The sequence below is a fragment of the Barbus barbus genome (genome assembly GCF_936440315.1).
Source record: "Barbus barbus genome assembly, chromosome: 34".
In the NCBI taxonomy this organism is placed as follows: domain Eukaryota; kingdom Metazoa; phylum Chordata; class Actinopteri; order Cypriniformes; family Cyprinidae; genus Barbus; species Barbus barbus.
In genome coordinates, this window is record NC_136762.1 from 18,280,212 (window position 1) to 18,306,001 (window position 25,790).

The 25,790-nt window shown below is 36.5% G+C and overlaps 2 protein-coding genes across 2 annotated transcripts in view; both read right to left on the minus strand.

Moving 5' to 3' along the window:
- Positions 1-3,026, minus strand: part of LOC306853940 (calcium/calmodulin-dependent protein kinase kinase 1-like) — a 9,089-nt gene extending 6,063 nt beyond the window's left edge. The window contains exons 1-2 of the mRNA XM_079391655.1: positions 2,905-3,026; positions 1,466-1,745 (exon numbers count right to left, since the gene is read on the minus strand). Coding sequence (XP_079247781.1) covers positions 1,466-1,723 — 258 coding nt within the window. The 5' untranslated portion in view covers positions 1,724-1,745; positions 2,905-3,026. The remainder of the gene's footprint in view (positions 1-1,465; positions 1,746-2,904) is intronic.
- Positions 3,027-5,356: 2,330 nt separating this feature from the next.
- On the minus strand, positions 5,357-25,741 carry LOC306854425 (C2 domain-containing protein 3-like). The gene is made up of 33 exons (XM_079392400.1): positions 25,591-25,741; positions 25,110-25,376; positions 24,789-24,946; positions 23,982-24,172; positions 23,214-23,341; positions 22,657-22,783; positions 22,407-22,544; positions 22,100-22,247; positions 21,910-21,995; positions 21,529-21,723; positions 21,304-21,413; positions 21,094-21,212; positions 20,860-20,991; positions 20,342-20,785; positions 20,058-20,209; positions 18,919-19,162; positions 18,555-18,732; positions 18,295-18,478; positions 17,093-17,265; positions 16,847-16,982; positions 16,445-16,713; positions 15,944-16,024; positions 15,101-15,721; positions 11,424-11,732; positions 11,194-11,332; positions 10,890-10,954; positions 10,593-10,798; positions 10,046-10,179; positions 9,816-9,959; positions 7,883-8,073; positions 6,997-7,804; positions 6,633-6,741; positions 5,357-5,676 (listed from the first exon to the last, which is right to left on the minus strand). The coding sequence occupies exons 1-33, from the start codon at positions 25,640-25,642 to the stop codon at positions 5,545-5,547; spliced, it is 6,570 nt and encodes a 2,189-aa protein (XP_079248526.1). The 5' UTR covers positions 25,643-25,741; the 3' UTR covers positions 5,357-5,544.
- Between the last annotated feature and the right edge of the window lie 49 nt (positions 25,742-25,790).

Sequence of the window (25,790 nt, forward strand, 5' to 3'; positions counted from 1 at the left end):
CTGGAACCAATTCTGAGTCTCCTTTGCATTATGTTTTGGATGATTGTCCGGAATATCCATCCATGTCTCATCCTCATCATCCTGGCAGATGGTCATTTGGAATTTCCCGGTACATGGCTCCATTCATCTTCCTTTCAATAACATGGATTCTGACAGTACCATGAAAAGAAAAACAGCCCCATACCATGATGCTTCCACCTCCAAACTTCACTGTTGGTATGGTATTTTTACGGTCATACGCAGAGCCATTTCTCCTCCAAACATGGCGTGTGGTATTATTGCCAAAAAGTTCCATTTTTGTCTCATCTGACCAGACTACATTCTCTCAGTAATTCACAGGGTTGTCCAAATGTTTTGTAGCAAACATCAAACGAGCTTCAACATGCCTTTTCTTAAAAAATGGAGCCTTCCGAGGTGAGCGTGCATGAGGCCGTGGAGTGCATTGCCTATAGTTTTCTCTGTGACAACTGTACCTGCTGCTTCCAAGTCTCTCTGTAGCTCTTTTCGAGTGGTCCTTGGCTCTTGGATTACTCTTCTGACTCCCTGATCAGAAATCTTTCGAGGAGCTCCTTTGCGCGGCAGATTGATGGTGGAGTTTTTTTCTTTCCACTTGCGTATAATGGACCCAATGGTGCTTACAGGAACATTTAGGAGTTGTGAAATCCGTCTGCAACCACTACCATTTTTATGCAGCACAACAATCTTGTTGCGAAGGTCTTGGGACAGCTCTTTGCCTCTACCCATCATGAGATGTTTGTATACTTGCATTCAGAGGTGGGTAAGGCTTTTTCTAACTGATTAACCTGCAATAACCTGACTGATTCTAATTTGCACAAATAGGAGGTTGAACTAATTAGTTAAATCAGCGGTTGTCTTGCTTTGTCTTGCCTTGGTGTACTGCTTTTTCTTTGTGTGTTCAATACTTTTTTCTCTTCTCCCATTTCACTTCATTAAATATAACTTTTTTTATGGATTGTAATTTTATGATTTCTTTATCTGTGTAGATTTCTTGAGTTAATACCAACATCTGGTCAAAATTTCATGTGAATTGCTGCACTGGAAATGTGTTTAATAAAAAAAAGTGTTGAATACTTATTTCCCCCACTGTACTGTGTGACTCAGTGGCCAAAATCATAAAAGAAACAGCAATAAAAAAAAAAGATATGCTGAAAAAAAAGTATTCGAAATAAAACATTTTAAAAAAAATCTTTTGCAAGAAAATATTTCAGTCTTTAATGTCTTTCTTGTGAAATTATTTGTGAAATTTACAAGCAATTGTGTGAAAATGGTAAATCATACACCTAAATCATGAATTCTTTTGGCCATGATAACCATGTATTCTACAGTCTGATATTGTGACAGCTCTAATCAATTCCATATTATTTTTTTGTGAACATACTCCACTGATTCTCAACAATTTGAGATAACACTGCTGCAAAAGTATAAAATCTCCTGCCCAACTCACATCTCCATCAGAGATAGACACCCGCTTCGATTCAATAGTGGGTCTTCTGGCTATTCGTGGAGTGACACCGTTCTGGTAACTGGATCGCTCCTGCAGTGACAGCTTGCGATCGGACAGATTGAGGCGAAGTGGGGTGGTTCTGTATCCGTTAGGAGGGGTCTGTCTGTTGGCAGCCATGTTCATAGCTGCTACCATGTCCGCCAGTTCAGAATGGTAATCAGTGTCCAGATCCACTCTGTTGGCTGTGTCAGCACTCATGACTCTCCTGCTTCAGTCTGAGCTGCTTAGAACAAAGTACTCAACTCAGTGGACATTGCAGAGGCTCCATAGGAACATCAAACTGTAAAAGCAGAATTCACTGCCATATCTTCAAACACATTTAAGTGATGCATTGTTCGCTTTAGACTCTACAACTTTTCACGTTTCAGGTTTAATATGATTTTATACTGCTATTATTAAAGCATACATAATGGGCCACAGATAAAGAGAACAACTCATAAAACCACCTGTACTTATGAACATTCATCAACAGAGAAAATATATTGTAAACTAATGGCTTCATAATGGCTTAATTAACAGGGAAGCACAAAAATATATGGTTCAAAATTATAATTAAATTTAAGGTCCCGTCTCATTCAAGGTTATTATTATTAACTAAAACCATTAAAAAACACACGTTCATTACTTGAAATGAAATACATATAAAAAATATTTTTTATTTTAGCAAGACATTTGTCATTTTTGTTTAGGTTAAAGAATTCAAATAACTAAAACTAAATCTTAATAACAACTATATAAAAAAACAACTAATAAAATAATAAACCACAACAAAAATGCTAAATTATAGGTAAAAAAAGATCACTGAAATAAAATCTAAAAACATATTTAGCTAGTTGCTGAGGCAGCATTTGTCATTTTCATTTTAAGTTAATTAAAATAACTAAAACTTAATGAAAACTATAAAGACATTTGTACAAACCTATAAAATGACTAAATGAAATGACTAAAACTTTAATTAGATTAACATTAACTAAAATAAAATAAATACGAAAAACATTTTAGTTGAAGAATTAACTATCAACTTAACTATACACTATATACTATAAATTTAAAAACTGTACAGATCGTATAAAAATATGAATGAAAAATGCATAAAATCTTTAACAAAAATTTAAATAAAAAAGCAGAAAAGAATAATATCTAATTCAAAATAATAAAAACTAATAGTATCTCAGTTATACTAAAGAACACTGGTCTGATTGAGACTATAAAAAAAAATCAATAAAACATTGTTATATCAAACAGGATGTGAAATATTTATATCTTATGTAAAGCATTCAATCCATTTGACGTTAAAAAATGTTGCATAGGTGCGTGACCTCAATCAAAAAAGATTTCTAGTCTGTCCTCTAGTATACATAGGAGTTGTTATTACTTACATAGAGCAGCAAGAGATTGAATTTCCAGCCATAGTGTTGCCTGGTCTTCCACTCATCAGGCAGAAAACACTGTTGCGCCTCTGAAGCCTAGAGGACTCCAGACCCTTTGGGATCACTGAAGCAAAGAGGATTAGCTAGCATGGTCACATTTAGTCCAGCGTAGCTATATCTGTTCCAAAAGACTGTTTACATGAACAGACTGCAGTCAGTGAAAGGACATAAACAGTGATCAATGAGTGATACTACGTCATTCTGAGGGCAAGTGCCATAAAGCACCTACGGTGTGAACACACAAAGTATGACAAGTTAGTCCTGTTGCAGGTGGAAAGGAAATGATGGCAAAGTGACTAAATTCTTGAACCTTGAAGTCAAAGTATAACAGGATAACACTCTAGAGTTAAAGTAACATACTCTTGAGACAGTTTATCAGGTGGGAAAGAAGATTAAGTGTTATGTAACCTCATATAGGACATGCTACTGGACGGCAAAATTGGATTTAATCCAAAACAAAGATACTTTTATAGAACATGTCAAGCTTTTTATAACCGGTGCATTGTCAGTTATGTCATATTCTTAACACTTTCCTCCGTTCTGAAAATAATCAGAAGGGTCATGTATTAATTAGATGTCTTTTCCATTTTAAAATGATATATTTTAACGATATGTTTTATCTTTCATTTGGCCATGTTCATGGTATTATAAAGAGAGTTTAATGCTGAAACATCAGCATAATTTTAAAAGACAGATTGTTGAAAATCACAGTTAACAAGGTAATAATACATTCTGAGAGAATAAATACACTTATATGTTTGTTTATTATATGAGCATATTTGCTATTATAACATTTGGTAACAGTTAGGCCTAAGAAAAAAAAACAGTCAATAAATAAATAAAAGCCGGAAATTATGTCGATGTGGACGATCATTATTCACATTACATTGAATGAAACAGCTAATTCATATCTAAACAGTAGAATATACAGACAGATAATACGGCTATTTTCAAAAGTCTTTCTATAAGGCTATTCTAACAATTCTAGAGCTGTCCAAGGTGCTGAAGGCCCTCATACTCATGTTTTTGGGCTTGTCCTCGCCTACATTTATCAAGGGTGTTGGAAGAGAATGTGTAGTTCTGTGTTGGTATTTTGGCTCCAATGAAAGCTCAGAAATCCCTAGTAACCAACCTCTCTGGAGCTAATGATCATGTTACAAGTTGTACAAATGCAGCATGACCTCACAGCATCAGTGGCTCAAGTCCTAGGTGAGAGGCAGTGTTTTCAATCTCAAGTGTTTGAACACTGCTCAACTTCTGGAGCTCCTGGAAGACGAGGAGAGGATGCGAGAAAGAGTCAACAAAAGGTACTATTCAACAACAAACTACAAGTACACAGTCACAAACGACAAACAATTAAGACAAAAAAAAAAAAAAGTGGTTGTCAAATATTAAACTATAAATGACTTTTAGAGTGTCATTGTACATGGCTTACCTGATCTGAAGGACTTGCCTGCAGTTACAGCATCTTCAGAGGTGTCAATCAAGATGCTGATTTTAGCCATTTTGAGCATCATCCAAACTTCCTGCACTCACCGACCACAATCAATGTTTTCAGTGGCACCACTCCTGTTATCTTGCTGCCTGGTTTCCAGTATCCTCATTTATCTCCAATATCACATCTTCCTCCTCTAAAGCATGTTGGCTGTTTCCAAAAATTAATTGAGCACTGAGACTCGCCGATGGCCACAAAGACATGCTGCTTTACAGCCACTTGACAAGATTCAACCTAACATTTACCAGACTCCCAAGTAAAGGTGTACTGTGCTGATCTGGGAACACTACGAAAAACCATTTTGTTACTGGATTAGATATATATATTCTTATATACTGGACAGTTGTATTTTAGTTTTGGTCAATTTTGAATAAATCACTGTCAGTTTGATTTCAGAAATTGTGTGTGCAATTTGTCATCATTGATGTATTAGTGAAATAAACAAGTAATTATAACAATTTTATCATCAAAGCCTCCTCCTCCACTCTAGGTAGTAAAATGGTTAATAATTGGTGATGGTTCATAGTTCATCTATTATATTTAGCTTAATTTGCTGCCATCTTCTATAGCTTAGAAGCTGTCAGTTGATTCATCTGCTTTAGAAGAAGGTCAACTCGAGGACCAGTTGCTTGATCGGACTCATCTCTCTAATTAGAGCTCATTACACAGGCTGAGAGGGTAAAGGAGAGCTTTTGTCAGGCCATTGGCTTCTTTTGTCTCTGGATAATACTTTGGTTACATCACTGTCAGTATGTGCCATTGTCTGCAGCAGCTCAAATTGGGCAATTTTCTCATCTGTCAGCTAAACGCTTCTAGCCTTTGAGCAGCTCAGTCTGACAGACATCAACGATTATAAGAGGTAAAACTAAATAGTGAGAACAGGACCTTCAAAAACAATTACCCGTAGATGGAAATACAAAATTCTTTATTACAAAAATAGATTCATTAATGTAAATAAACAACTTTTTAATGCTCACATTATTAAAATTACTGTTATATACCATATTGCATCATGTAAGAAATAAATAAGGATCCAATCAAATTCTTTAAATATAAAAAAATGAAAACAAACACAGAAATCTTGAATGAATGTATTAACTTTCTTCTGTAAACTTCGAAGCAAATATTTTTGCAATTCTTCTAGTCTCTTCACTTCTCTGTGATGGAGGGATGCTTGGTCTTGTTCGAGGCATTCTTCTATATAGATTTCCAGGATTTACAGTCTCCTAAAAGAATGAATTTGAATAGCTAAATCATGACAGGCTTAAAAACAAATAAATATTTTTACAAATAAGAAAGCGTACTAAGATTCATGAACTTTGTAGACTGTGCCTACAAGATAAAGATGAGTCATTATGGACCACATTTGAAAATGTAGTTACTCATATCTTCTGAATAATACCAATAGACTAGGATAAGCCCAAAAAGTAGGTTTTCCCAAAAAAACAAAACAGGTGTAAAAGGAATATATATGATCAACAGATCTGAGAGGAGAAGGGGAGAAGAATTGTTGAATAAATTATGTTATTATTGTTTTCTTTGCACACAACACATTTTCTGGTAGCTTCATAAAAGAACCCCTGATGTCACATGGACTATGTTACTGATGTCCTTTCTATATTTTTGGACCTGGGAACATTGCAGTTGCGTTGCTGTCTATCGGCGGGTCAGAGAGCTCTCAGATTTCATCAAAAATATCTTAATTTGTGTTCCGAAGATGAACAAAGGTCTTACGGGTTTGGAACGGCATGAGGGTGAGTAATTAATGACAGAATTATCCTTTAAGGTCGGGTAGAATCTGCTATCCCTGACCCAGTTTATTTGCTGGCTTCCATGGCTGCAATACGCTGTTTTCCACCATTTTTGCAACCAAGGTTGTTGAAATACTATTGGGTAAGCTGCCAGTGGGGGGAGTTACACAAATCAAAACAAAAACAGACATTCTGACACGGAACGCACATTTCAAGGTCGAATAACTGGCTGTTTTTCGGAGAAACGAGTATGTGAACTTAGCATGTTTCCTAAATATCTGCAAACATATTACAGTATTTTTACACTTGAGTACGGTCAAAAAATAAATAAATGAATAAATAAACCCATACAGCACCTTTGACTTTTTCGAGATTACCAAACAGTAGCAGCAGCTTTCTTATATAGTTAAAAAAAATGTGAGAGTACTCACAGATTCAGTTGTTGCCGATGGAAAGACAGGTGCCATCCTCAAAGACCTCATGGACGCCTCCAGATGGTGAGCCGACAGGAAGAAATCTGGAATCTCTACAGATTCCAAACTGCACAGGGGTGTTTAGATAAAAATAATCCAGATATCTTTTAATAAAAGCAGCAGTTTAAAACACTTGTCCCATAGACTTCCATTTATAATTGACGTCTATGGGGCAAGTGTCAAAGACTTTTGTTGGTTTTTACAAACTGAGGCAGATGAAGACATTTTTTTATGGTAATCAACAGCAAGCCACATATGCTGTCAAAAGAACTAAAGAAAAAAAACCTGACATTTTCAGGTCATACAAAGCTTGGAAGGATACGGTTTTGCTGTCCTCTCATCACTTTTATCATCCGTTTCAGAACCAGACTCTGCAGAGGGAGGCAAGTTTGGTCTCTCATCGCTTTCTTCAGGCCCACTATTACTTTGTTCATAATCTTCCACCTCACTAATACTAGAAAGAGCACCATCTCCATCCAGACCATCTGGAGAATGTGGCTGTTCCCGATGATCTGTGGCAATAGCACCGTCACTCCTACATGTATCAAGATCAGTTTCAGATCTTTCACAGATATCGGAATCAGAATCAACGGCTTGTGATTCTGCAGTCAATGACAGCGGGTTAAAGTCTGGAAGAATTTCTCTGCTGTTTCTGTGGAAGGTGTCGTCATGAGCGTGATGCTGCACAAACTCCAGACTCTCCAGAGATCCCATATCTGGGTCAGACAGTAGGCTGGTCCAAGGGCTGGTCCTGTCTGTGACTGAAGTGACCTCATTGAGAGTTCGGGGCTGTATTAAAGTTTCCTCAAAGTCTTCATGCTCATCCTCGTCTTTTTCCTCATCTTCATCAGGTGAGTGATCGCTGGAGCTGTGGTGAAGCTTTTCATTTTCAGCAGCAGCTGGTGACTGTCTAGTCTCTGCAGGAGCAGGACAGCTGATGGTTGAAACTTCATCTTCATCCTCCAACATCATGTCTGATTCTTTATGAAAGCGTGGCTCTCTCTCACAGCTATCAGACTCTGATAATATCAGTTGATCAACTCCATATGTTAAGCGCTCCTCAACCACATCAAGAGTAGCAGAGATTGTATGTCTAGTTGTCGCTTCTTCTGTCTGGTGTTCACTTAGGCCTGATTTCAAATAAATAAAAAGTTAAAAATGCCTTTAAATAAACAGGAAATCACACTAACAGATAACAAGTGACTTACCTTTTATGATGTTATTGACCTCTCCCACTAGCTGACTGGACTTCAGTAGCAGTTGAGTGGTGTCCGTCTCTGAGTCTCTGTGCTCGTCCGGCCTGGAGGTTCCTCTCAGCTCACTCAGCTTTGGGAATGCTGGAGTGGACAACTTTCGGCTGAAATACCTTTGAATATCATCCAGCTCACTGAGGTTTTTCCTAAAAATGTAGAAAATTTCATTAACAATCAAAAATGAAAGCCAAAAAGGAATGATTTTTCAGTCCACATAAACAAAAACAAACAAACAAACAAACAAAAAAGATCAGGGGCCTGTACCATGAAGCCAGTTTAGCTGGCTAGCCAGGTAAGTTTCAGTTTAGTTTGCACCAATCCTGGGTTTTAGGTACCATGAAAGTGGCTTGGCTTTTAGCTGCGTTCATTGCCATAGTAACTTACACTCCACAGCTAACCTGCTCCGGGGCAGGTTATGTTCTGTGTTAGAGAGCTCAAACTGAAAGTGGACCAATCAGATGTGAGCAAAGTGACACATGTCTGACACAATAAAAGTCACTTCCCCCAGTTTCTCTTCCTACAAATTAAAGGTCACTATGAAGTACCTTAGTGGTTTGGTTTTGTCAACTCAAAACTTATCCTATAACACTGAATTTGTTCATCTACTATAATGGTACAGGCCCCAGATTTTGTTAGATCCATAACATATTTGTAAACATCTGAATTAGTTCTGTCAATCGTGATTAATCGCCTCCAAAATAAAAGTTTTTGTTTACATAATATATGAGTGTGTACTGAGTATATTTATTATGTATATATAAATACAAACACATGCATGTATATATTTAAGAAAAATGTGGTTTATATATTAAATATATTTATAAGATACAATATAATATAAATATATAAATGTGTATACATGTAAATATTTTCAAAATATATACTGTATGTGTGTGTATTTATGTATACATAAATAAACAGTATACATACATATATTATGTAAACAAAAACGTTTATTTTGGATGCGATTAATCGTTTGACAACACTAATCTGAATCTACAAATGCACTACTGTTCGAAAGTTTGGGGCTGATTTTTAATATTTTTGTTAGAAGTCTCTAATGCTCACCAAGGCTGCATGTATTTAATCAGAAATACAGTAAAAACAGTAACATTGTGAAATATTAATACAACTTAAAATGTAATTTATTACTGTGATGGCAAAGCTGAATTTTCAGCATCATTACAGATACTTCAGAAATCATTCTAATATGCTGATTTGCTGCTCAAGAAACATTTCTTATTAATATCAATGTAGATTTTTGTGTGTGGAAACTGTGATATATGACTAGAAAAAGAACAGCATTTATTTGAAACAGAAATTTTTTGTAGCATTATAAATTCCATTGCTGTCACTTTTTTTAAGCAACAGTATTTACATACACAGAACTTAGATTACATGTGGAAAATATTGGGAATACACATTTGGAATACATGTGACGAATATATAAACTGATATTTGGATTTCATATGGAATCTGATCATTATCTGATGTGTAGGGCTGTGCAATTAAATCGCACGTGATTGTCATTCACATCTAGTCACTAAAGTCGGTTCTGTGATTAGTAGTATATCTCCTTTATGTGCTTTCAGATGGAGCGGCATTTAAAACACAGAGCCATAGATCACTGACAAGCTACGCAATATCGTGTTCATAATCGCAGATGAATCGCCTTCGATTATGAACGTGATATTGCGTAGCTTGTCAGTGATCTACGGCTTTGTGTATTAAATGCCACTCCATCTGAAAGCACATGAAGCAGATTTACTATTAATCACAGAACCGGCTTTACTGACGAGATGCTCATGACAATCGCATGCGAGATGCACAGCCCTACTGATGTGACATCTTAATCTTTCATCTAAGAAGCAGAAGACAGTGTGAGTACCTGAGGGCAGAGAAGAGTGCTGAATTGGATGGGTGTGAATCTCCAGTTACGGAGGACTGGGACGCTTTCTCTTCCTCATGCAAACTCTGATGGAACATTCTTATGTTGTCCATGTGCTCATCGTGGCGATCCGTCACACTGGATCTGAACACACATCCGACGGTTATTACTTCAGACAGTAAATCTGACAATAAGGCAGCTTTTCTATTTAATTTTCCCTAAACAGATACCTGTCAGAGAGCAGTCTTTCAAACTGATCAGGAGGTGTGCTGATCCTCTGCTCTGAGAATCGACTGATGTGGCTGGGGAAGCTGTTGTACGTAGCTGTTGTTTGATAGCAAAGTGGAAGTGCGCTAAAGAGAGCCTGCAAAAGACAATCATCACCACGTGTGACAACTGCGTAGACATTATTAGGTGAAAATAACTGGATACTTATTTTTATACACTACCAGCCAAAAGTTTAGAATAATTAAAACACAGAATTAAAACACAAAACACAGTACTATTGTGAAAAATCATTGCAATTGAAAATAACTTTTTATTTTAATACATTTTAAAATGTCTAATTCTCGTGATGGCAAAGCTGAATTTTCTGTATCATATGCTGATTTAATGCTCAGTTCTTTCTGTGTACTATTTTTGTGGAAATCAGGACACATCTTTTCAGAATACTTTGATTCTTTTGAATGGTAGCATATGGTTTCCAAAAAATAGTGCACAACAAAAACTTTTTCAACATTGAAAATAATAAGAAAGGTTTATCTGTAAATGGCTTACACTTGAGTCTGAAGCAGCGGCCTCGAGGGCAGGCAGTCTTTGTGCCCGAAGTTCCTGTACTGCCTTCAGAGGAGACACAGACACCTTCAGCTGCCCCTGACACTGCCCGCTGAAATCAGCGATATTATACCAGCCACAAACTGACTGAAATCCTGACAGAAGTGGTGACAGGTCAACAGACACGAATCCAATCACCCGCTCAACCTCTGCGAACGAAAACATAATGAAAAACTACCTGTTATATTTTCTGGTGAAAATATGGTGCTAGGGTGTCGTGAGTGACTGCTACGCCATTACCTCCTTTATGCCAAACTTTGAAAACCAAGGACTGCTGGGGATCCAAAAGTAGCTCCTTCGACAGTCTAAAACAAAAACAAAAACAGCTACGAGTTTAACATGGGCCCAGTTTCCACTTGGTATTAAGACGCATACACGCTTGACTGCTTCCACCTGGTCTTTTCATGCATCTCCTGTGACCACTTCTGTTCGGATTTCATCGAGATCCTCCCCTCTTTTGTATAATGTTGTCACAATTTCACTTTCTGTGAAAAGGGCCCATGGGAAAAGTATGAGGAATGTCAAATGGTTTAAATGGGTTTACCTGCATTCTTGCTGGTGGTCCCACACAGGGCAGTCACTGTCTTTGATGAGTGTTGTGGTCACTGTTCCCGGGGCATCGGCGGTGGCGTAAGAAACACAGCAACTAGGCAATCCTCCACCGCGCTCAGCGAAAGGACAACCTGAGGATGACAACGGCATTAAAACATCATAAACACAAGGTACTTGCAAACGAGAATGAAGTAAAATCAATAATCCCTGTGGTTGTTTTACCCTTCAGGCACAGATGCATGGCTCTGTCCACCGTTATGTTGGCTATGAAGGTGTCTTCATTGTTGACTTCTTTGGATGGTGGAGCATCAGTGTTCACGGTTGATTTGATCAGCTGTTTGCTGGGGTAATGAGATGGTCTTGACAGCACTGTGGTCGGGAGGCCTCCATCCTCCTCATCTTCTACTGAGCTGTTGAGCTCCTCAGTGTCTTGAGGCTTGTGTGGTATAGAGTCTGTTGTGACAGTGATATGGACTCTGAGAGCAGCGCCACTCAGGTTTACAGCAGAGCGCTTGAACAAAGGATACACACCTACAATGAGAGAGAAATGTGTTAGTCAGGAGAGAATACCAAAATGTTTCCAAAATATTATGTTAGATATGAGCAGAGGACACATAATTGGAAAATAGGATTTTCCTAGCACTTCTGAGATCTACTAAAAATGGGGTTCAAAATAGGGAAAATAGTTCAAAATTTCTGTTCTTCAACAAAATGGCAATGAAAGGAAATGCTTAACCTTCAGAACTAAACTCTCTCAAACTACATGATACCTATACATGTTTTGTTTTACATTAATTTGATAAACAGTTAGCAGTTTTTTCAACCCTATTCCCAAATATTTCTTTATAAATAGATTAATAAGTCTTAATAGATTAATAGATAAAAGAAAAGAAAAACACCAGGATGGGCCTTTAAAGGCAAGTTGGGCTCCAAATATTGGTTAGTAATTATATAAACTTTAAATTAAATTAAATTCAAGGAAAATATTTACTTAATTTTTTTTTAACAATAACATTGGTAAAAGGGTTGAGGTCGATGAATGCACTTAACATCAGTTTATTAAAACTAGGAAAATATACACTTTAAATTCATTTAATCATGTAAATTGTCTGTAATAACATTGATGTTATAGAAGATTTCTATTTCAAATAAATGCTGTTCTTTTGAACTTTCTATTCATCAAAGAATCCATCAGTAAATCACCATATTAGAATAATTTCTGAAGGATCATGTGACACTGAAGACTGGAGCAGAGATGGACACTCGAGCAGTGTTGCCAGGTTTGATCCAACTACGGGTTGGGCCACGGATCAAACACGTGCCTTAAAAAATTAGTGCCGTTAAAATGAACTTGCGTTAACAAAAATGAATTTGAATTTATTAACGCGTTAACTTTGACAGCACTAATTCAAATAGTATACAGGTGCATCTCAATAAATTAGAATGTCGTGAAAAAAAATTTGTAAGTTATTTCAAAAAGTGAAACTTTCATATATTTTAGATTCATTGCATGTAAAGTAAAACATTTCAAAAGTTTTTTTGGTTTAATTTTGATGATTAGAGCTTACAGCTCATGAAAGTCAAAAATCAGTATCTCCAAAAATTAGAATATTTACATTTGAGTATCAATTAATGACCATCCCTACAGTATAAATTCTGGGTATCTCTTGTTCTTTGAAACCACAATAATGGAGAAGACTGCTGACTTGGCAATGGTCCAGAAGACGAACATTGACGTCCTCCACAAAGAGGGGAAGTCACAGAGGGTCATTACTGAAAGGGGTGGCTGTTTACAGAGTGCTGTATCAAAGCATATTAAATGCAAAGTTGACTGGAAGGAAGAATTTGGGTAGGAAAAGGTGCACAAGCAACAGGGATGACCGCAAGCTTGAGAATACTGTCAAGAAAAGCTGATTAAACACTTGGGAGAGCTTCACAAGGAGTGGACTGAAGCTGGAGTCAGTGCATCAAGAGTCGCCACGCTCAGACATCTTCAGGAAAAGGGCTACCAAGCCACTTCTGAATCAGAAACAACGTCAGAAGCATCTTACCTGAGCTGTGGAGAAAAAGAACTGGACTGTTGCTCATTGGTCCAAAGCCCTCTTTTCAGATGAAAGTAAATTTTGCATCTCATTTGTAAATCAAGGTCCCAGAGTCTGGAGGAAGAGTGGAGAGGCACTGAATCCAAGCTGCTTGAAGTCCAGTGTGAAGTTTCCACAGTCAGTGATGATTTGGGCTGCCATGTCATCTGCTGGTGTTGGTCCACTGTTTTTTCTGAAGTCCAGAGTGAATGCAGCCATCTACCAGGAAATTTTTAGAGCACTTCATGCTTCCTTCTGCTGACAAGCTTTATGGAGATGCTGATTTCATTTTCCAGCAGGACTTGGCACCTGCCCACACTGCCAAATGTACCAAAAGCTGGTTCAATGACCATGGAGTTACTGTGCTTGATTGGCCAGCAAACTCGCCTGACCTGAACCTCATAGAGAATCTATGGGGTATTGTCAAGAGGAAGATGAGAGACACCAGACCCAACAATGCAGATGACCTGAAGGCTGCAATCAAAGCAACCTGGGCTTCCATTACACCTGAGCAGTGCCACAAACTGATCACCTCCATGCCACGACGAATTGAGACAGTAATTAAAGCAAAAGGACCTACCCTACCAAGTATTGAGTACATATACAGTAAATGAACATACTTTCCAGAAGGCCAACAATTCACTAAACATTTTATTTTTATTGGTCTTATGAAGTATTCTAATTTGTTGAGACAGTGAATTGGTGGGTTTTTGTTAAATGTGAGCCTAAATCATCACAATTAAAAGCACCATAGACTTAAACTACTTCAGTCTGTGTGCATTTAATTTATTTAATACACGAGTTTCACAATTTGAGTTGAATTACTGAAATAAATGAACTTTTCCACAACATTCTAATTTATTGAGATGCACCCGTAGATTTCAGGAGGAAAACCCTTAACAGTATTTTTTCTGTCACATGGCCTCGCATGCATCTAAATGTATAAATACAATACATGTAAAAATGTACTATTTATTATTTATTTATTTTTGTCCGGACCTCTGCTTGGAAGAAAATATAGAGGCTGTGCCTCTTAGAACTTTAATTGAATACCCCTGACTTATATCATAAATAAAAACTTTATTTGTATGGTTTTGTAATATATGTGTGACAGACTATTTCCTTATGCGTCATGGTAGATCAGACTCTTTTTATAGAATTTGATTACAGAAAAACAGTTTTGAACATGGTAATGGATTAAAACATAAGTAACAGGCTGGATGTATATTAACCTTACATCTTAACACCTCTTTTTATTTTTACAAAGCAGATCATAGATCATATATTTTGTCTATAGCCTATAAATCAGCTTCATAAATAGGAAGATTTCAATACATGAGGATTCTGAACGGGATTTTTTAGCAAGCCATTAAAGCACTTGAGACTCGACTCAGACTTGTGACCAAAGACTCGAGACTTGACTCAGACTCCAAGTTAAAGACTTGTGAACATCTTTGGACTGGAGTAATGATGCTGAAATTCAGCTTTGCTATCACATAATTACATAATACATTCAAATAGCTGTTTTGAACTGTAAAAAATATTTCACAATATTACTATTTACTGTATTTTGGATAAAATAAAAAATGCGGCATTGGTGAGGATTAAAATACTTTTCAAAAAAAAAAAAAATTATATATATATATATATATCTCTTACCAAGTCCATACTTTTGGAAATTATTATGTGGTAACAGTGTTGCTGCATAATGATTTTTATAACGATTATATAATAGGCCAGCATAATATTACATAAAAATAAAAAGCTAAAGTGCACAGATAGCCCCTTCACAGATAAATATAGAGAGCAAATATCTACCGCTGATTGTCTGATGGTGCTTCAAGGTCCCAGAAAGAGCAGAGAGATCCACAAAAGCAGAGCCCACCAGACGGTCAGCATTATGAGGTCGGACTCTCTTCTCCTTCCCAAAGGCCACCCACACCTGCACCTCCAGCCTCTCCTCCCTCAGGTACCAGCGCAGGGGGTGATTCCTCCTCAGCACCACGCTTCTGCTCCCCTGAAATGCCACCGTGGCTAAACCTTCTTCTCCTTCGCTCTCGTCTGGAACGGGATGTCTAAGTTCAGAGCAGAAGGTCTGCTGGTTGTAGAGTTTGTATCTGTAGTAGCAGTAGGTGGAACGCTGTAAGTCTTCATGTCCAGGCAGCAGCAGGCAATGGATGGGCAGCCACGCTCTTGGCATGGAAAGTGTTAATGCCAGAGACTTTGCACTTTCTTCCAAAGTATCTTCGTCCTCTATATCTGCCTCATCTTCACTGTCTTGCCCCACGTCCCATCCCAGTCCATGGGCTGAACTGATGACTCGCTCTCTATCTGCATGATGGGAAAAACTGATGGAGACTTCAAGCCCTCCTGCTGAGGTCAGACTGTGAGCTGAAGTTGTGCTCTGAGGTAGAGAGAGACTGTACCAGCCAGATATGCCTTTAAAAAATAGATTTATAAACAACTGTTAAATTTCTATTAATTTTAAATATTTTTATACCACAAATAAATAAATTAAATAAATAAAACTAAATACTAAACCATAAATATTGTAAAAATAAAGAAATAATAATATATCATCTCTCAATTAAATCTCTCACTACAACATAAAAAAAAAAAACTTAAAAACTTAAATCCTATTAATATTCAAGACTTTCATACCGCTTCTTTTATGAATCAGATCTGTGAGTCTAATTTTCACAGTGCCCAAGACAGTGTCCTTCGATCTTGTGGTATCAGCAACTACAATGAGATAAACAAAACACGCAGTATATAGTATTTATAATGCTGGAATGGAGTGATAATATCAAAAACTAACAAATATTAAATGATTCTAAACAGTAAGTGTAAAGATATAAAAATAGTCAAAGTATAAAAAAAGAATCACTTGCATTAAAAATCACTACTTGCACTACTGAATCAGCAGACAAAACTTAATCTACCCACTCATTAAAAGCCATTTTTTATTCCTTACAACACCGATTTACACCTAAACACATTTTTGGATCTTTTGCACAGTGTGATTATGCAATAAAGGGCTGCATGTTTTTGTGGAGTCATTTGTAAACCAAAGATATCCAAACATCCTTAACAGAAGTGTGTCATGTAAAAACAATTGTAATCTCCACATATCTGTCTACCTTTCCAAGTCGGGTAACTCACTTTTGCGTGTGTCTCTGTTGTATATGGTGAAGACGGCCACTGCCTCCTGCAGGAGTTCAGCCAGACTGATGCTCTCCCCGCTGTCTCTCTGCACCAGCAGGTTACAGCAGAACTCGGCGTGATGTTCAAACTCTGGGCAGAAACTTCGGGCTGCCACTCGTGTGCTTCGAACCTCACTGTCCGGCAGGAAGGACAACTGCATGGTGATGAAGGAGTTGAGCCCCACTTCAGAGTAATACAGCAGTGAGCTGTCTGTATCTGCAAGAGCTCTGAGAAACAAAAAGATTATAAAATTACAATTTAATTGCCAAAATTATACTCCATGTAATGTTCAATCAAGCTAGATTGCTGTTGGGGTAATTGGTTAAAAGCTAAAGGCAGATTTGAGGCTGATTGACTCACTTGGCTGCAGCTTGTAGCCCGGCTGCTCTGTGCACCTGCACAACTAGCATCACTCTGCGGGACGGCACAACCCCACTCTTCACCCCCACACTCCTCATTGGTCGAGACTTGTACTGAATGCTCACTTCAAGCAGCCCTGCAGGTAAGCACAGATAAAAACAGGTTTTACTTTATTACATTGGTTTCAAATCCATATAACACTATATACGTTATCTGCAGTTTTAAGATAATAAGACATGCAATTACCAGGGGGCTGAGGCTGTGTGTCAACAGGTCGATCGGTTCTTGGTACCAGAGGAAGGGAGAAAAGTTGTGCATCGGTTTGACCCTGTTTCTGCATGGTTACCATGGCACACAGTTTGGACATGGGCAGCAGTCCTCTGGCTACTAGCTGATCTCTAACATTTGGATAATAATACCTGCAAATGTTTCAACAGTATTGTAAATAAATCATATTTTCCAAATAAATATTAAAAATATTACTAAATACAAGATGTTTTTAAATTCTGCATATGTAAAAAAAAAAAAAAAAAAAATTAACAGAATTAAATAATAAAAATGTTACCAAATAAAAGCAACATATTTTTAAAAGCTAAAATGTAAAAAAAAAATTACATTAATAAAATGAAATAATAACACTGCCAAATAAAATACTGCTAAAGTAAAATAATGCTTTGAACGTTTAAATGCAAATAAATAAATAAATACTAATTAATTCATTACAATATTTCCAAATAAGAGCCAAATAAGTATATAAATAATACATTGTCAAAGAACATGCTTTTAAATGCTCAAAAAAAAATACAATACAAATATTGCAATCAAGGCAGCAAATGTAAACAGCAAATAAATAAATCAGACATGTTTTTTAATACTACACTGTAAAATAAATAAGCAACAACAACAAACATCGCCTAAAAAAACACTTTTTAAATGCTAAAATGTAAATAAATTAAATATTGCCAAGAACATGCTTTTACATACTAAAATACATAAATTCATAATAATACAAATATAGCAAAAAAAGAAACATTTTCAAATGCTAAAATGTAAACAGCAAATAAATAAATAAAACAAAACAGACATGCTTTTAATGCTACAATGTAAAAAAAACTGTCAAACATAAAAGATACATTTTAAAGGCTAAAAAGTAAATAAATAATTGCCAAAAACATGCTTTTACATGCTAAAAAATGAATAAAGAAACATTTTAAATGCTAAACAAACATGTGTTAAATACTAAATGTAAAAAGCCACTAGCTAAAAAAAAAAAAAGATGCATCTCTTTTATTTGATAATAATTCTAATTACTAAAATATAATAAAAAAAACTATTATATACAAAAATAAATTTTAATGAAATTATTCCGACAAAAGAAATACATTTCAAATGCTAAAATGTAATAAATAAAATTCAGGACTAAATTACAATTTATGAATTTACTGTACCTGCACCAAACCTCAAACTGCACCCCTCCTCCGTTCCTCAGCCCTTGACTGGCCAGTGAGCTCAGCAGTATTCTTTGCACTGGGACATCAGGAGGAGTCAGCAGGACATGAGTCTCATTATGTCCAAACACGGGGTCAGGCACACAGAGAGTGGTCTCAGTGCAGTAGGCCTTGAGCTCCACATCTGTGGAACAGAGCGTTGGTTGAGCTGAACAGAATTTTTAATTTCTTTTAATACAGTCAGCAAGAAAACGGCTTACTGCTCTCAATGACATGTGGGTCCGTGTCCTCCCTCGACTCACTTTGGGCAGGGAAGGAGTACTGGATATAACAGTCAGCTTCTCCCCACACTGTGGACTGCAGAGGCGTCAGACCCTTTACTCGCTCTACTCGGACCACGAAGACATGCTCATGCAAAACATCAAAAGTGGTACTGGCCTACAAAAACATTTTTTACATTTACATTTATGCATTTAGCAGACGCTTTTATCCGAAGCGACATACATTGCATTCAAGTTACAGTTTTTACATTTTATCAGCTCTTGATAACATCAATTTAGAAACAAGTTAAGCTTCATTCTTTCAGCAAAGGTGCTGCTTTTGGGAGTTTTAAAGTGAACTAGCCTTGGTTTCTACATGTGGCCGGTGGTCTAACATGTGCGCTGGTCGAGGCAGTGGTGAAACGTGGGTCAGCTCGTCATCCCTCATTCGCTGCAGAGCCGTGATCTGCTGTGCTAGACCCATTGCTAGACACACCCTGAGGTTTCCACGAGTGCTGCCACTGAACACATCAACCACAGGCATAAAACTGTCCACTCCAACCACTGGATACTGAGACTGCAAGAGCAGCTCTGTGATCTTGGGGTCTCTGGAGATAAAGTAAAAAAGAAAACAAATTGTTTAGCTTACATGTTCCATGTTTACTATTCTTTTGAGTGCTTAATGGTTTTAAATTACTTTTCTTTTTATTTCAGTTTTATTTTTAAAATGTAATTTTTTTATTTATTAATTTGAGTTAAAATACATTCATGTAGCTTTAATCAATATTTAGTTCCATTTTAGTAGTTCAAGTTAAATAAAATTAGAATTTAACTAAAAAGTTTAGTTAAATTCTAATTTTATTCTAATTTTCTGTTTCAGTTTTTCATCTAATATTTACCCGCAACCCTGCAGAGAATAAGCAGTTTGGAAAATGGATATTAAAAATATATCTTATTTTAGATTTATTTCAATTAATAAAAGCACTTTTTAATAGTTTTAGATTTATTTAATAATAGCTACACTGATATATTTGATATAAAGTAATTCATTATACAGTGTTACTATTAATATAAAGTTTATATTAATATGAATATACATTACTAATATAATGTTAATATTAATATATATTGTTGCTATTATTCTACTATTCATTGCTATCATTATATAATATAATACATTTTTTTTAGAACATTACATTTTTAATTCTATGCATATTTCATATATTTCTTTTAATAGGAAATGCAAAATAAATAAAATATTATACTGCAGCTGCAAAAATACCACAAAATTAATATACTGCACATAAATAGTTACTAATGTTATATTTATGCTATAAGATACACACTTATACATACATTATGTTGACAGACAGACAGACAGACAGACAGACAGACAGACAGACAGATAGACAGATAGATAGATAGATAGATAGATAGATAGATAGATAGATAGATAGATAGATAGATAGATAGATAGATAGATAGATAGATAGATAGATCTACCTGAAGGACATGTAGAACTGGTGGAGAGGTAGTTTTACCAAACCAAGAAGTTTATCATGGTCTGAACTACTGGCCCTCAACCAAACTTCAATAACCATCATGTTGTTCTTCATTCTCTCCAACAGTTTGATGGTCAGTGTGACTGGAGCCACCTATAACATATTAGAAATTGTATTAAAAACAAATAATAAACTAACTGTATCGTGGGAACCCTGACGATTTCCAGCACAGAGTAATATGGGTGAAGCCTGTGAACATTCCTCGATTCTATATTTAGCACCAACCTGAATAAAGCCGAATGATGGATGTTTTTGACCCCAGCTCACTGTCGATCGAGCGGTTTCATCGGATCCGAGGAGCTTACAGTTTAAGTAGACGTTGGGCTGCATGGGTGCACAGTTAAAATCTTTCCCATCAGGCACCATGAGCAACATATGAAGCAAAATCTCAGTCTCCTCCACTTCCTGCTGCAGAGGCTCATGAAGAGAGCTCTGGTATCTGACACGTGGTGATGTGGATCGTGATCTGGTTGGAGGGATCAGTATACTCTGGACTTGATGAACACTTGCACTAGGAGACGGGTCTCTCCTGTGGTCAGTCACAAATAAACCCTTTGGCCCATCATGCTCTTCAATCAAACGGGAAGAAAGAGGTCTTGCTTGCGTTTGTTTAGCAGGTCTCTTTTTGGTGGAGAAATCCTTTTTGTCTGCTGCTAATTCAAATGAAACCTTAAAACAACATAAGGGACAAAGAATTAATAACTAAAATCTCCCAAATTTGGTTCTTCTGATCGATTCTTTACCTTCAGAGGACCAACAGCTTGTTTATCAGTGTTTCCATCCGGTCTCTGAACAGGAAGGGCAGCAGAAATGCTCAGCGATTCACTCTGCATCAGGGAGCTCAAAGGAAAGATTGCTGATCCAATGAGAATGGGCTAAACAACAAATGAGAAGATCAGGCTCCTAACAGACAAAACAAAAAGAGCCTTTATTTTTGAGGTTTGTTTGATTTTGTGATTGGAACACACTGCACTCACTGTCTTTTGAAGGCTATTTCTGGAGTAGATCTTGAATGTGACGTTCATCTCCCACCATTGTTTAGTAGACGACCTACTGAACCTCACTGGAAACAAACTTTGGTGCTGAAACATCACGACTAAAACAAAAATTAATCACCAGATTATTACACTACTTCTGCTTTCTCGTAGTTCTCTTTTGTTAAAGTTCTCTTAAACAAATGTACTCACCGCCCTCTGACACTTTACTAGAGACAACTTTTGTAATCTCTGAAGGTACACGTTGAACATCCTCAAACCCAGCAGAGACCAGTGGAAAGAGGTACTCTATGATATAAAAGCTAGATAAACAAAATATTTACATCAGGTTACTAGGTTAATTTTTATAAATGGACTATCTTCTAGTCACCACCATCTATTAATATTTTCAGGTGTGAAATATCATAAATGTCGTACCATTTCTTTGTGGTGAGGGGGCGAGGTGGTCTTCCTTTTTTAGAGAAACTTCTTGAAATACTCTCAGTGGAAACTTTTAACTCACTGATGGTGACCCTGGCAAAACGAATATCTCCAAGCAAAGCTATTTTATCCATGCTAAGTCCAGAGAAATCATCTCCTGCTTCTGAATGCTCCACATCTTCAGAATCAGGCCTTCAAAAAAAAACAACAGCAGATTTGAAAAATGTATTTCAAAATTAAACTATTTTTTATTTCTCTGTACCTTTACACATATGTAACAATAAACAATTACATATATTTATTTATTAATTCATTTTTAATGTATTTATCTTAAGTGAATGAGTTTTGAGCATTTCTTTTTGCATTGGTGTAACTGACTGGGCATTTCTAGTTGGTCTTGTGTGTAATGGCTTCTCTGCTGGATCCTTCTTTTGATGCTCCTCTTCCAAACATTCATCTGATATCTAAAAAAAAAAAAAAAAAAAAAGGGAAAAATTTATTCACAAAGTTATGTTTAAGGAAACTAAACTACATATAACAGCTTGCTGTGTTACAGTGTAAGACTTACAGCAGCTTTATAAAAGAGGTTCTCCAGAAGACTCTGATCATACTGAGGGTCGTTGAGCTCACTGTCCATGAGCACACTACTGCGATCAGAAAGAGAATCGAGGAAAGAACCCTCTCCATCCCAGAATTGCAGAACAGATCCATTAACACTGAGGAACAGAGCCATTACAAACATTAAAGCATACAGTTTGCAAACACAGACACAATCATTCTTCTCACTCTAAAAGTTTCCCACATTTCCATCAAGTATTTATAAGCAAAGTTCCATTTTCGTCACTTAATCTAAAGCAATCAGAAGCCTTGACTACCTTCCCAGCAGCAGATCAACAGCCATGTCCTCTGTGTTGACTCTACCCTGACTTGGTTCTTCAAGGTCCTGAACAGGATGTTGGTGTTCTACTTGAAGGATGTTCTCCAGAAACTGTCCTGGTGAGGGCCTGGCTGGCCTTTAGGAGGAAGATTATGTTTAACACTATGTATAATCATCAACATTCTGCCATTTCATCTGTCTATTTTGACCCCCTCATAGGTATGTGAAAGAATAAATGGAGTTCATACAAGGCATCAGTGTTGTCTTTGGAGAGAGGCAGGGGAATGCCCTTCAGAGGAACATCTGACTCCACATCAGATTTTAAGGCTGAAACCACCATGGCGTTTCTCAGTTTGCTGCCACGCTCCAGAAGAACTGGAAAAATACAAAAAACAAAAGTAATATAATAATAATGAAAATAAGTAAACTATATAATGGACAATAAGTAACGAATAAATATATGTAATAATATATGTAAAAATAATGTTACATTTTTGTCTACAGATCTGCCAACAGAACTTCCACAATGGCCTCAACCATCTCTAACAAAAATTGTGTAATTTGTATAGTGCTGTACCGACACAATATAAAGTTTTAAAACTGACAGAATTAACTAAAGTTTAAAAAGAACTCAAGATCAATCAGCAGAATTTGGCAATATTCAGATTGCGATTGACAGACAGTTCTTTAATTTGACCAGTTCTTAGAAATCATCTATGACACAAAGTATTTCAGCCAAAATGTTGCTGAGTTCAACAGTAAAGTCAATATAATGAATTCAGTAAATCAAGTTAATGAGGTTTACCTGACAAAAGGTCAACAGGTGCGTGGCTATGTGCTGAAAGAGCTTGGGCGGTAGCAGGTTTAGGTTTTCCAGTAGAAGAACCTGGTATGACGTTATTTTTTTCTTGAAAATACAAGTAATCCTTCCCTCTAAAACAAGAATATTGGACAAAAACAATGGTTTATTGTTGATGCTTACTGAATTAAAATGAAAAATCTCAGAACCTAAAAAAAAAATAATTTAGAAACTAAAAGAAAATAACTTTAAGTAACAGTACTAAAATTAAAAATGATTGAAGTAAAGAAAAAAAACAAGAAAAAAAAAAATGACAGGCACATAACTTCACTAAAACTTAAAATGAAAACATAAATGTTAATTTAAACATTAAGAAATATTAATAAATAGCATATAGTAATAATAATAACAATTATTATTATTATTACTATTATTGTTGTTAAGGAGATATTTAAAAAATTATATTAGAAAGGTAATAACAGTTTTAAAAAATCATAAATATTATATAAATAATATTAAAATAACATTTGGGAAGAACTGTGAAAACAGAACTACTTAAAACATTTTTCACCTAAAACAAACATTTTAATAAGACTACTTAAGACATTTTATCCAAACTCTTTAGTATTTTAATTTAACTTGTCCGTTCATAGTCAAGTCTGCAACTAATTACAAGGTCAGTCATAAGGGTGAGTGTTGAACTGAATGCTCTAATGACATTTAGTTTCACATTATTCATTCAACACACAAACCATCCAAAATACAAAAACAAACCTAAGCATGTGGCCAGAGCTGCTACCAGCTGTCTCCTTCACACTCGGGAGAGCCTGATCCAGAGATGAATGTACAGGCATGTTCTGGTCAGTTGTTAATCCAGGAGCCTGTGCATCGAGGCTCATATCGGTCGTGGGTACTGAACTACTGCTGTCATATCCCTCTGTTAACGCTTCCAGGGCAAGTGTGACCTACAGTACATGTGAAAACACATAATTAACCCTTGTGCTGTGCTCAAAATCATTTATCTAATTTGGTGTTCCCAGTCCAAATTCACAGAACTTATGCACCTCAGTTTTTGAGTGGGAAACAAAATGTATTTGTGGATAATTACGGGCGGCGATGGGGTGCATTAGCACAGATAAATAAGTCCAAAGATCACTCAGTTCCAAAACGAAATACAAAACATAGTGCTAACTGAAAGAAAACAAGATGACAAAAAAATTAAATACAATATTTGGTGATAAATACATTATGAGAGATTTATTAGCACTTTTTTGCAGGCAATTTTGTTTTTGACCGGGAACACCATAGACGTAACAAGGTGGGGGAAAATACTCAAACAAGTAAAAAGATTATACATTATTATTTTTTTGGGGGGAAGTTTCTGTACCCTGTGTGAAGTAAGTTTGATTCCAATGCGATAACATTAACTAAGGTTTTCAAAAAAAAAAAAAAAAGGAAATGAAAAAAAGGGTCAAAATGAACAGAATACAGTTAAACTGAGAACCTAAAACCTGAGAAAAAAAACAACATTCACAGTAAATTTGATCAGCTGAATAAATGTGAACTGAGCATCACACCCACCTGAAGCTCTCCAAGTTTTTCTGATGACGGGGAAACAAGAGTGAAATATCCATTTATGGAGTGAGACAAAGAAAGCCGGGCAATCCCAGGAATTTGAGCTCGAGCTACAGGCAAATGATCAACCTTTGTAAGCACATCCAGCACCAATGAGCCCATATCTGTGAACAAAGACGTATCATATTCAGGCATCACAAGAATAAACGCAGGGCTTCTGCAGGTTCAACAAAGACAAATGTAAGACCCGCTAAAACCCTGAAATATGCCTCTCTAGAAAGGAATTGCCAATAATCAGCCATCAACTACATAGCGATCAGGTCTAACCTGTCAAATAAGAAGTCAGCTGTTTGGGTCCACATCGAACTGGAAAGCGGGCTGTCGATTTCACCCCTTTCTGTTCAACATGTCCATCTCTAGGCCTGAAGAAGGTGCCATTGGAAGACTCTCCCCACCATCTGAGCCTGATCAGAGTCACAGGAGGAGGTCTGGTGATGGTCCACAGCACTTTACTCACGGTCACTCTCAGAAAACATCTCAGCTGACCCTCCACCAGAGGAGGAATACTGCTGGAGGGAGACACATCACTGAGCACTGCAGAATATGGACAATAACAAAGACATGAGATCAAACAGCGTTTCAATACTTGGAATACAGCGGTTTCATTTTAACATTAGTCTTCGCTTCGGCTGTCTTAAAATACAGTGAGCCCTAAAATGCTTTCTAGGTAACTTAGGCAGATTACTATTTAGACGCAGGTTTTGTCTTCTCTTTAAAAGAATACAACCTTCAAACAAATGTAACTTACCTCTGTTTCTGTTGCTTCTACCCTTTGAGGGTTTCACCTTTTTGTTCTTCATTCCTCACATCGAGAGTGTACTAAATAATGTTATTAATGAATCAAAGCTAGCAAACTTGGTTGACAGTTGCATTCAGCAACGGCTCGACCAATCAGAGCCCGGAACGACTTCTTCGCTTTGCTTTGACAAGCAGTGAGAAGGGTTTCTA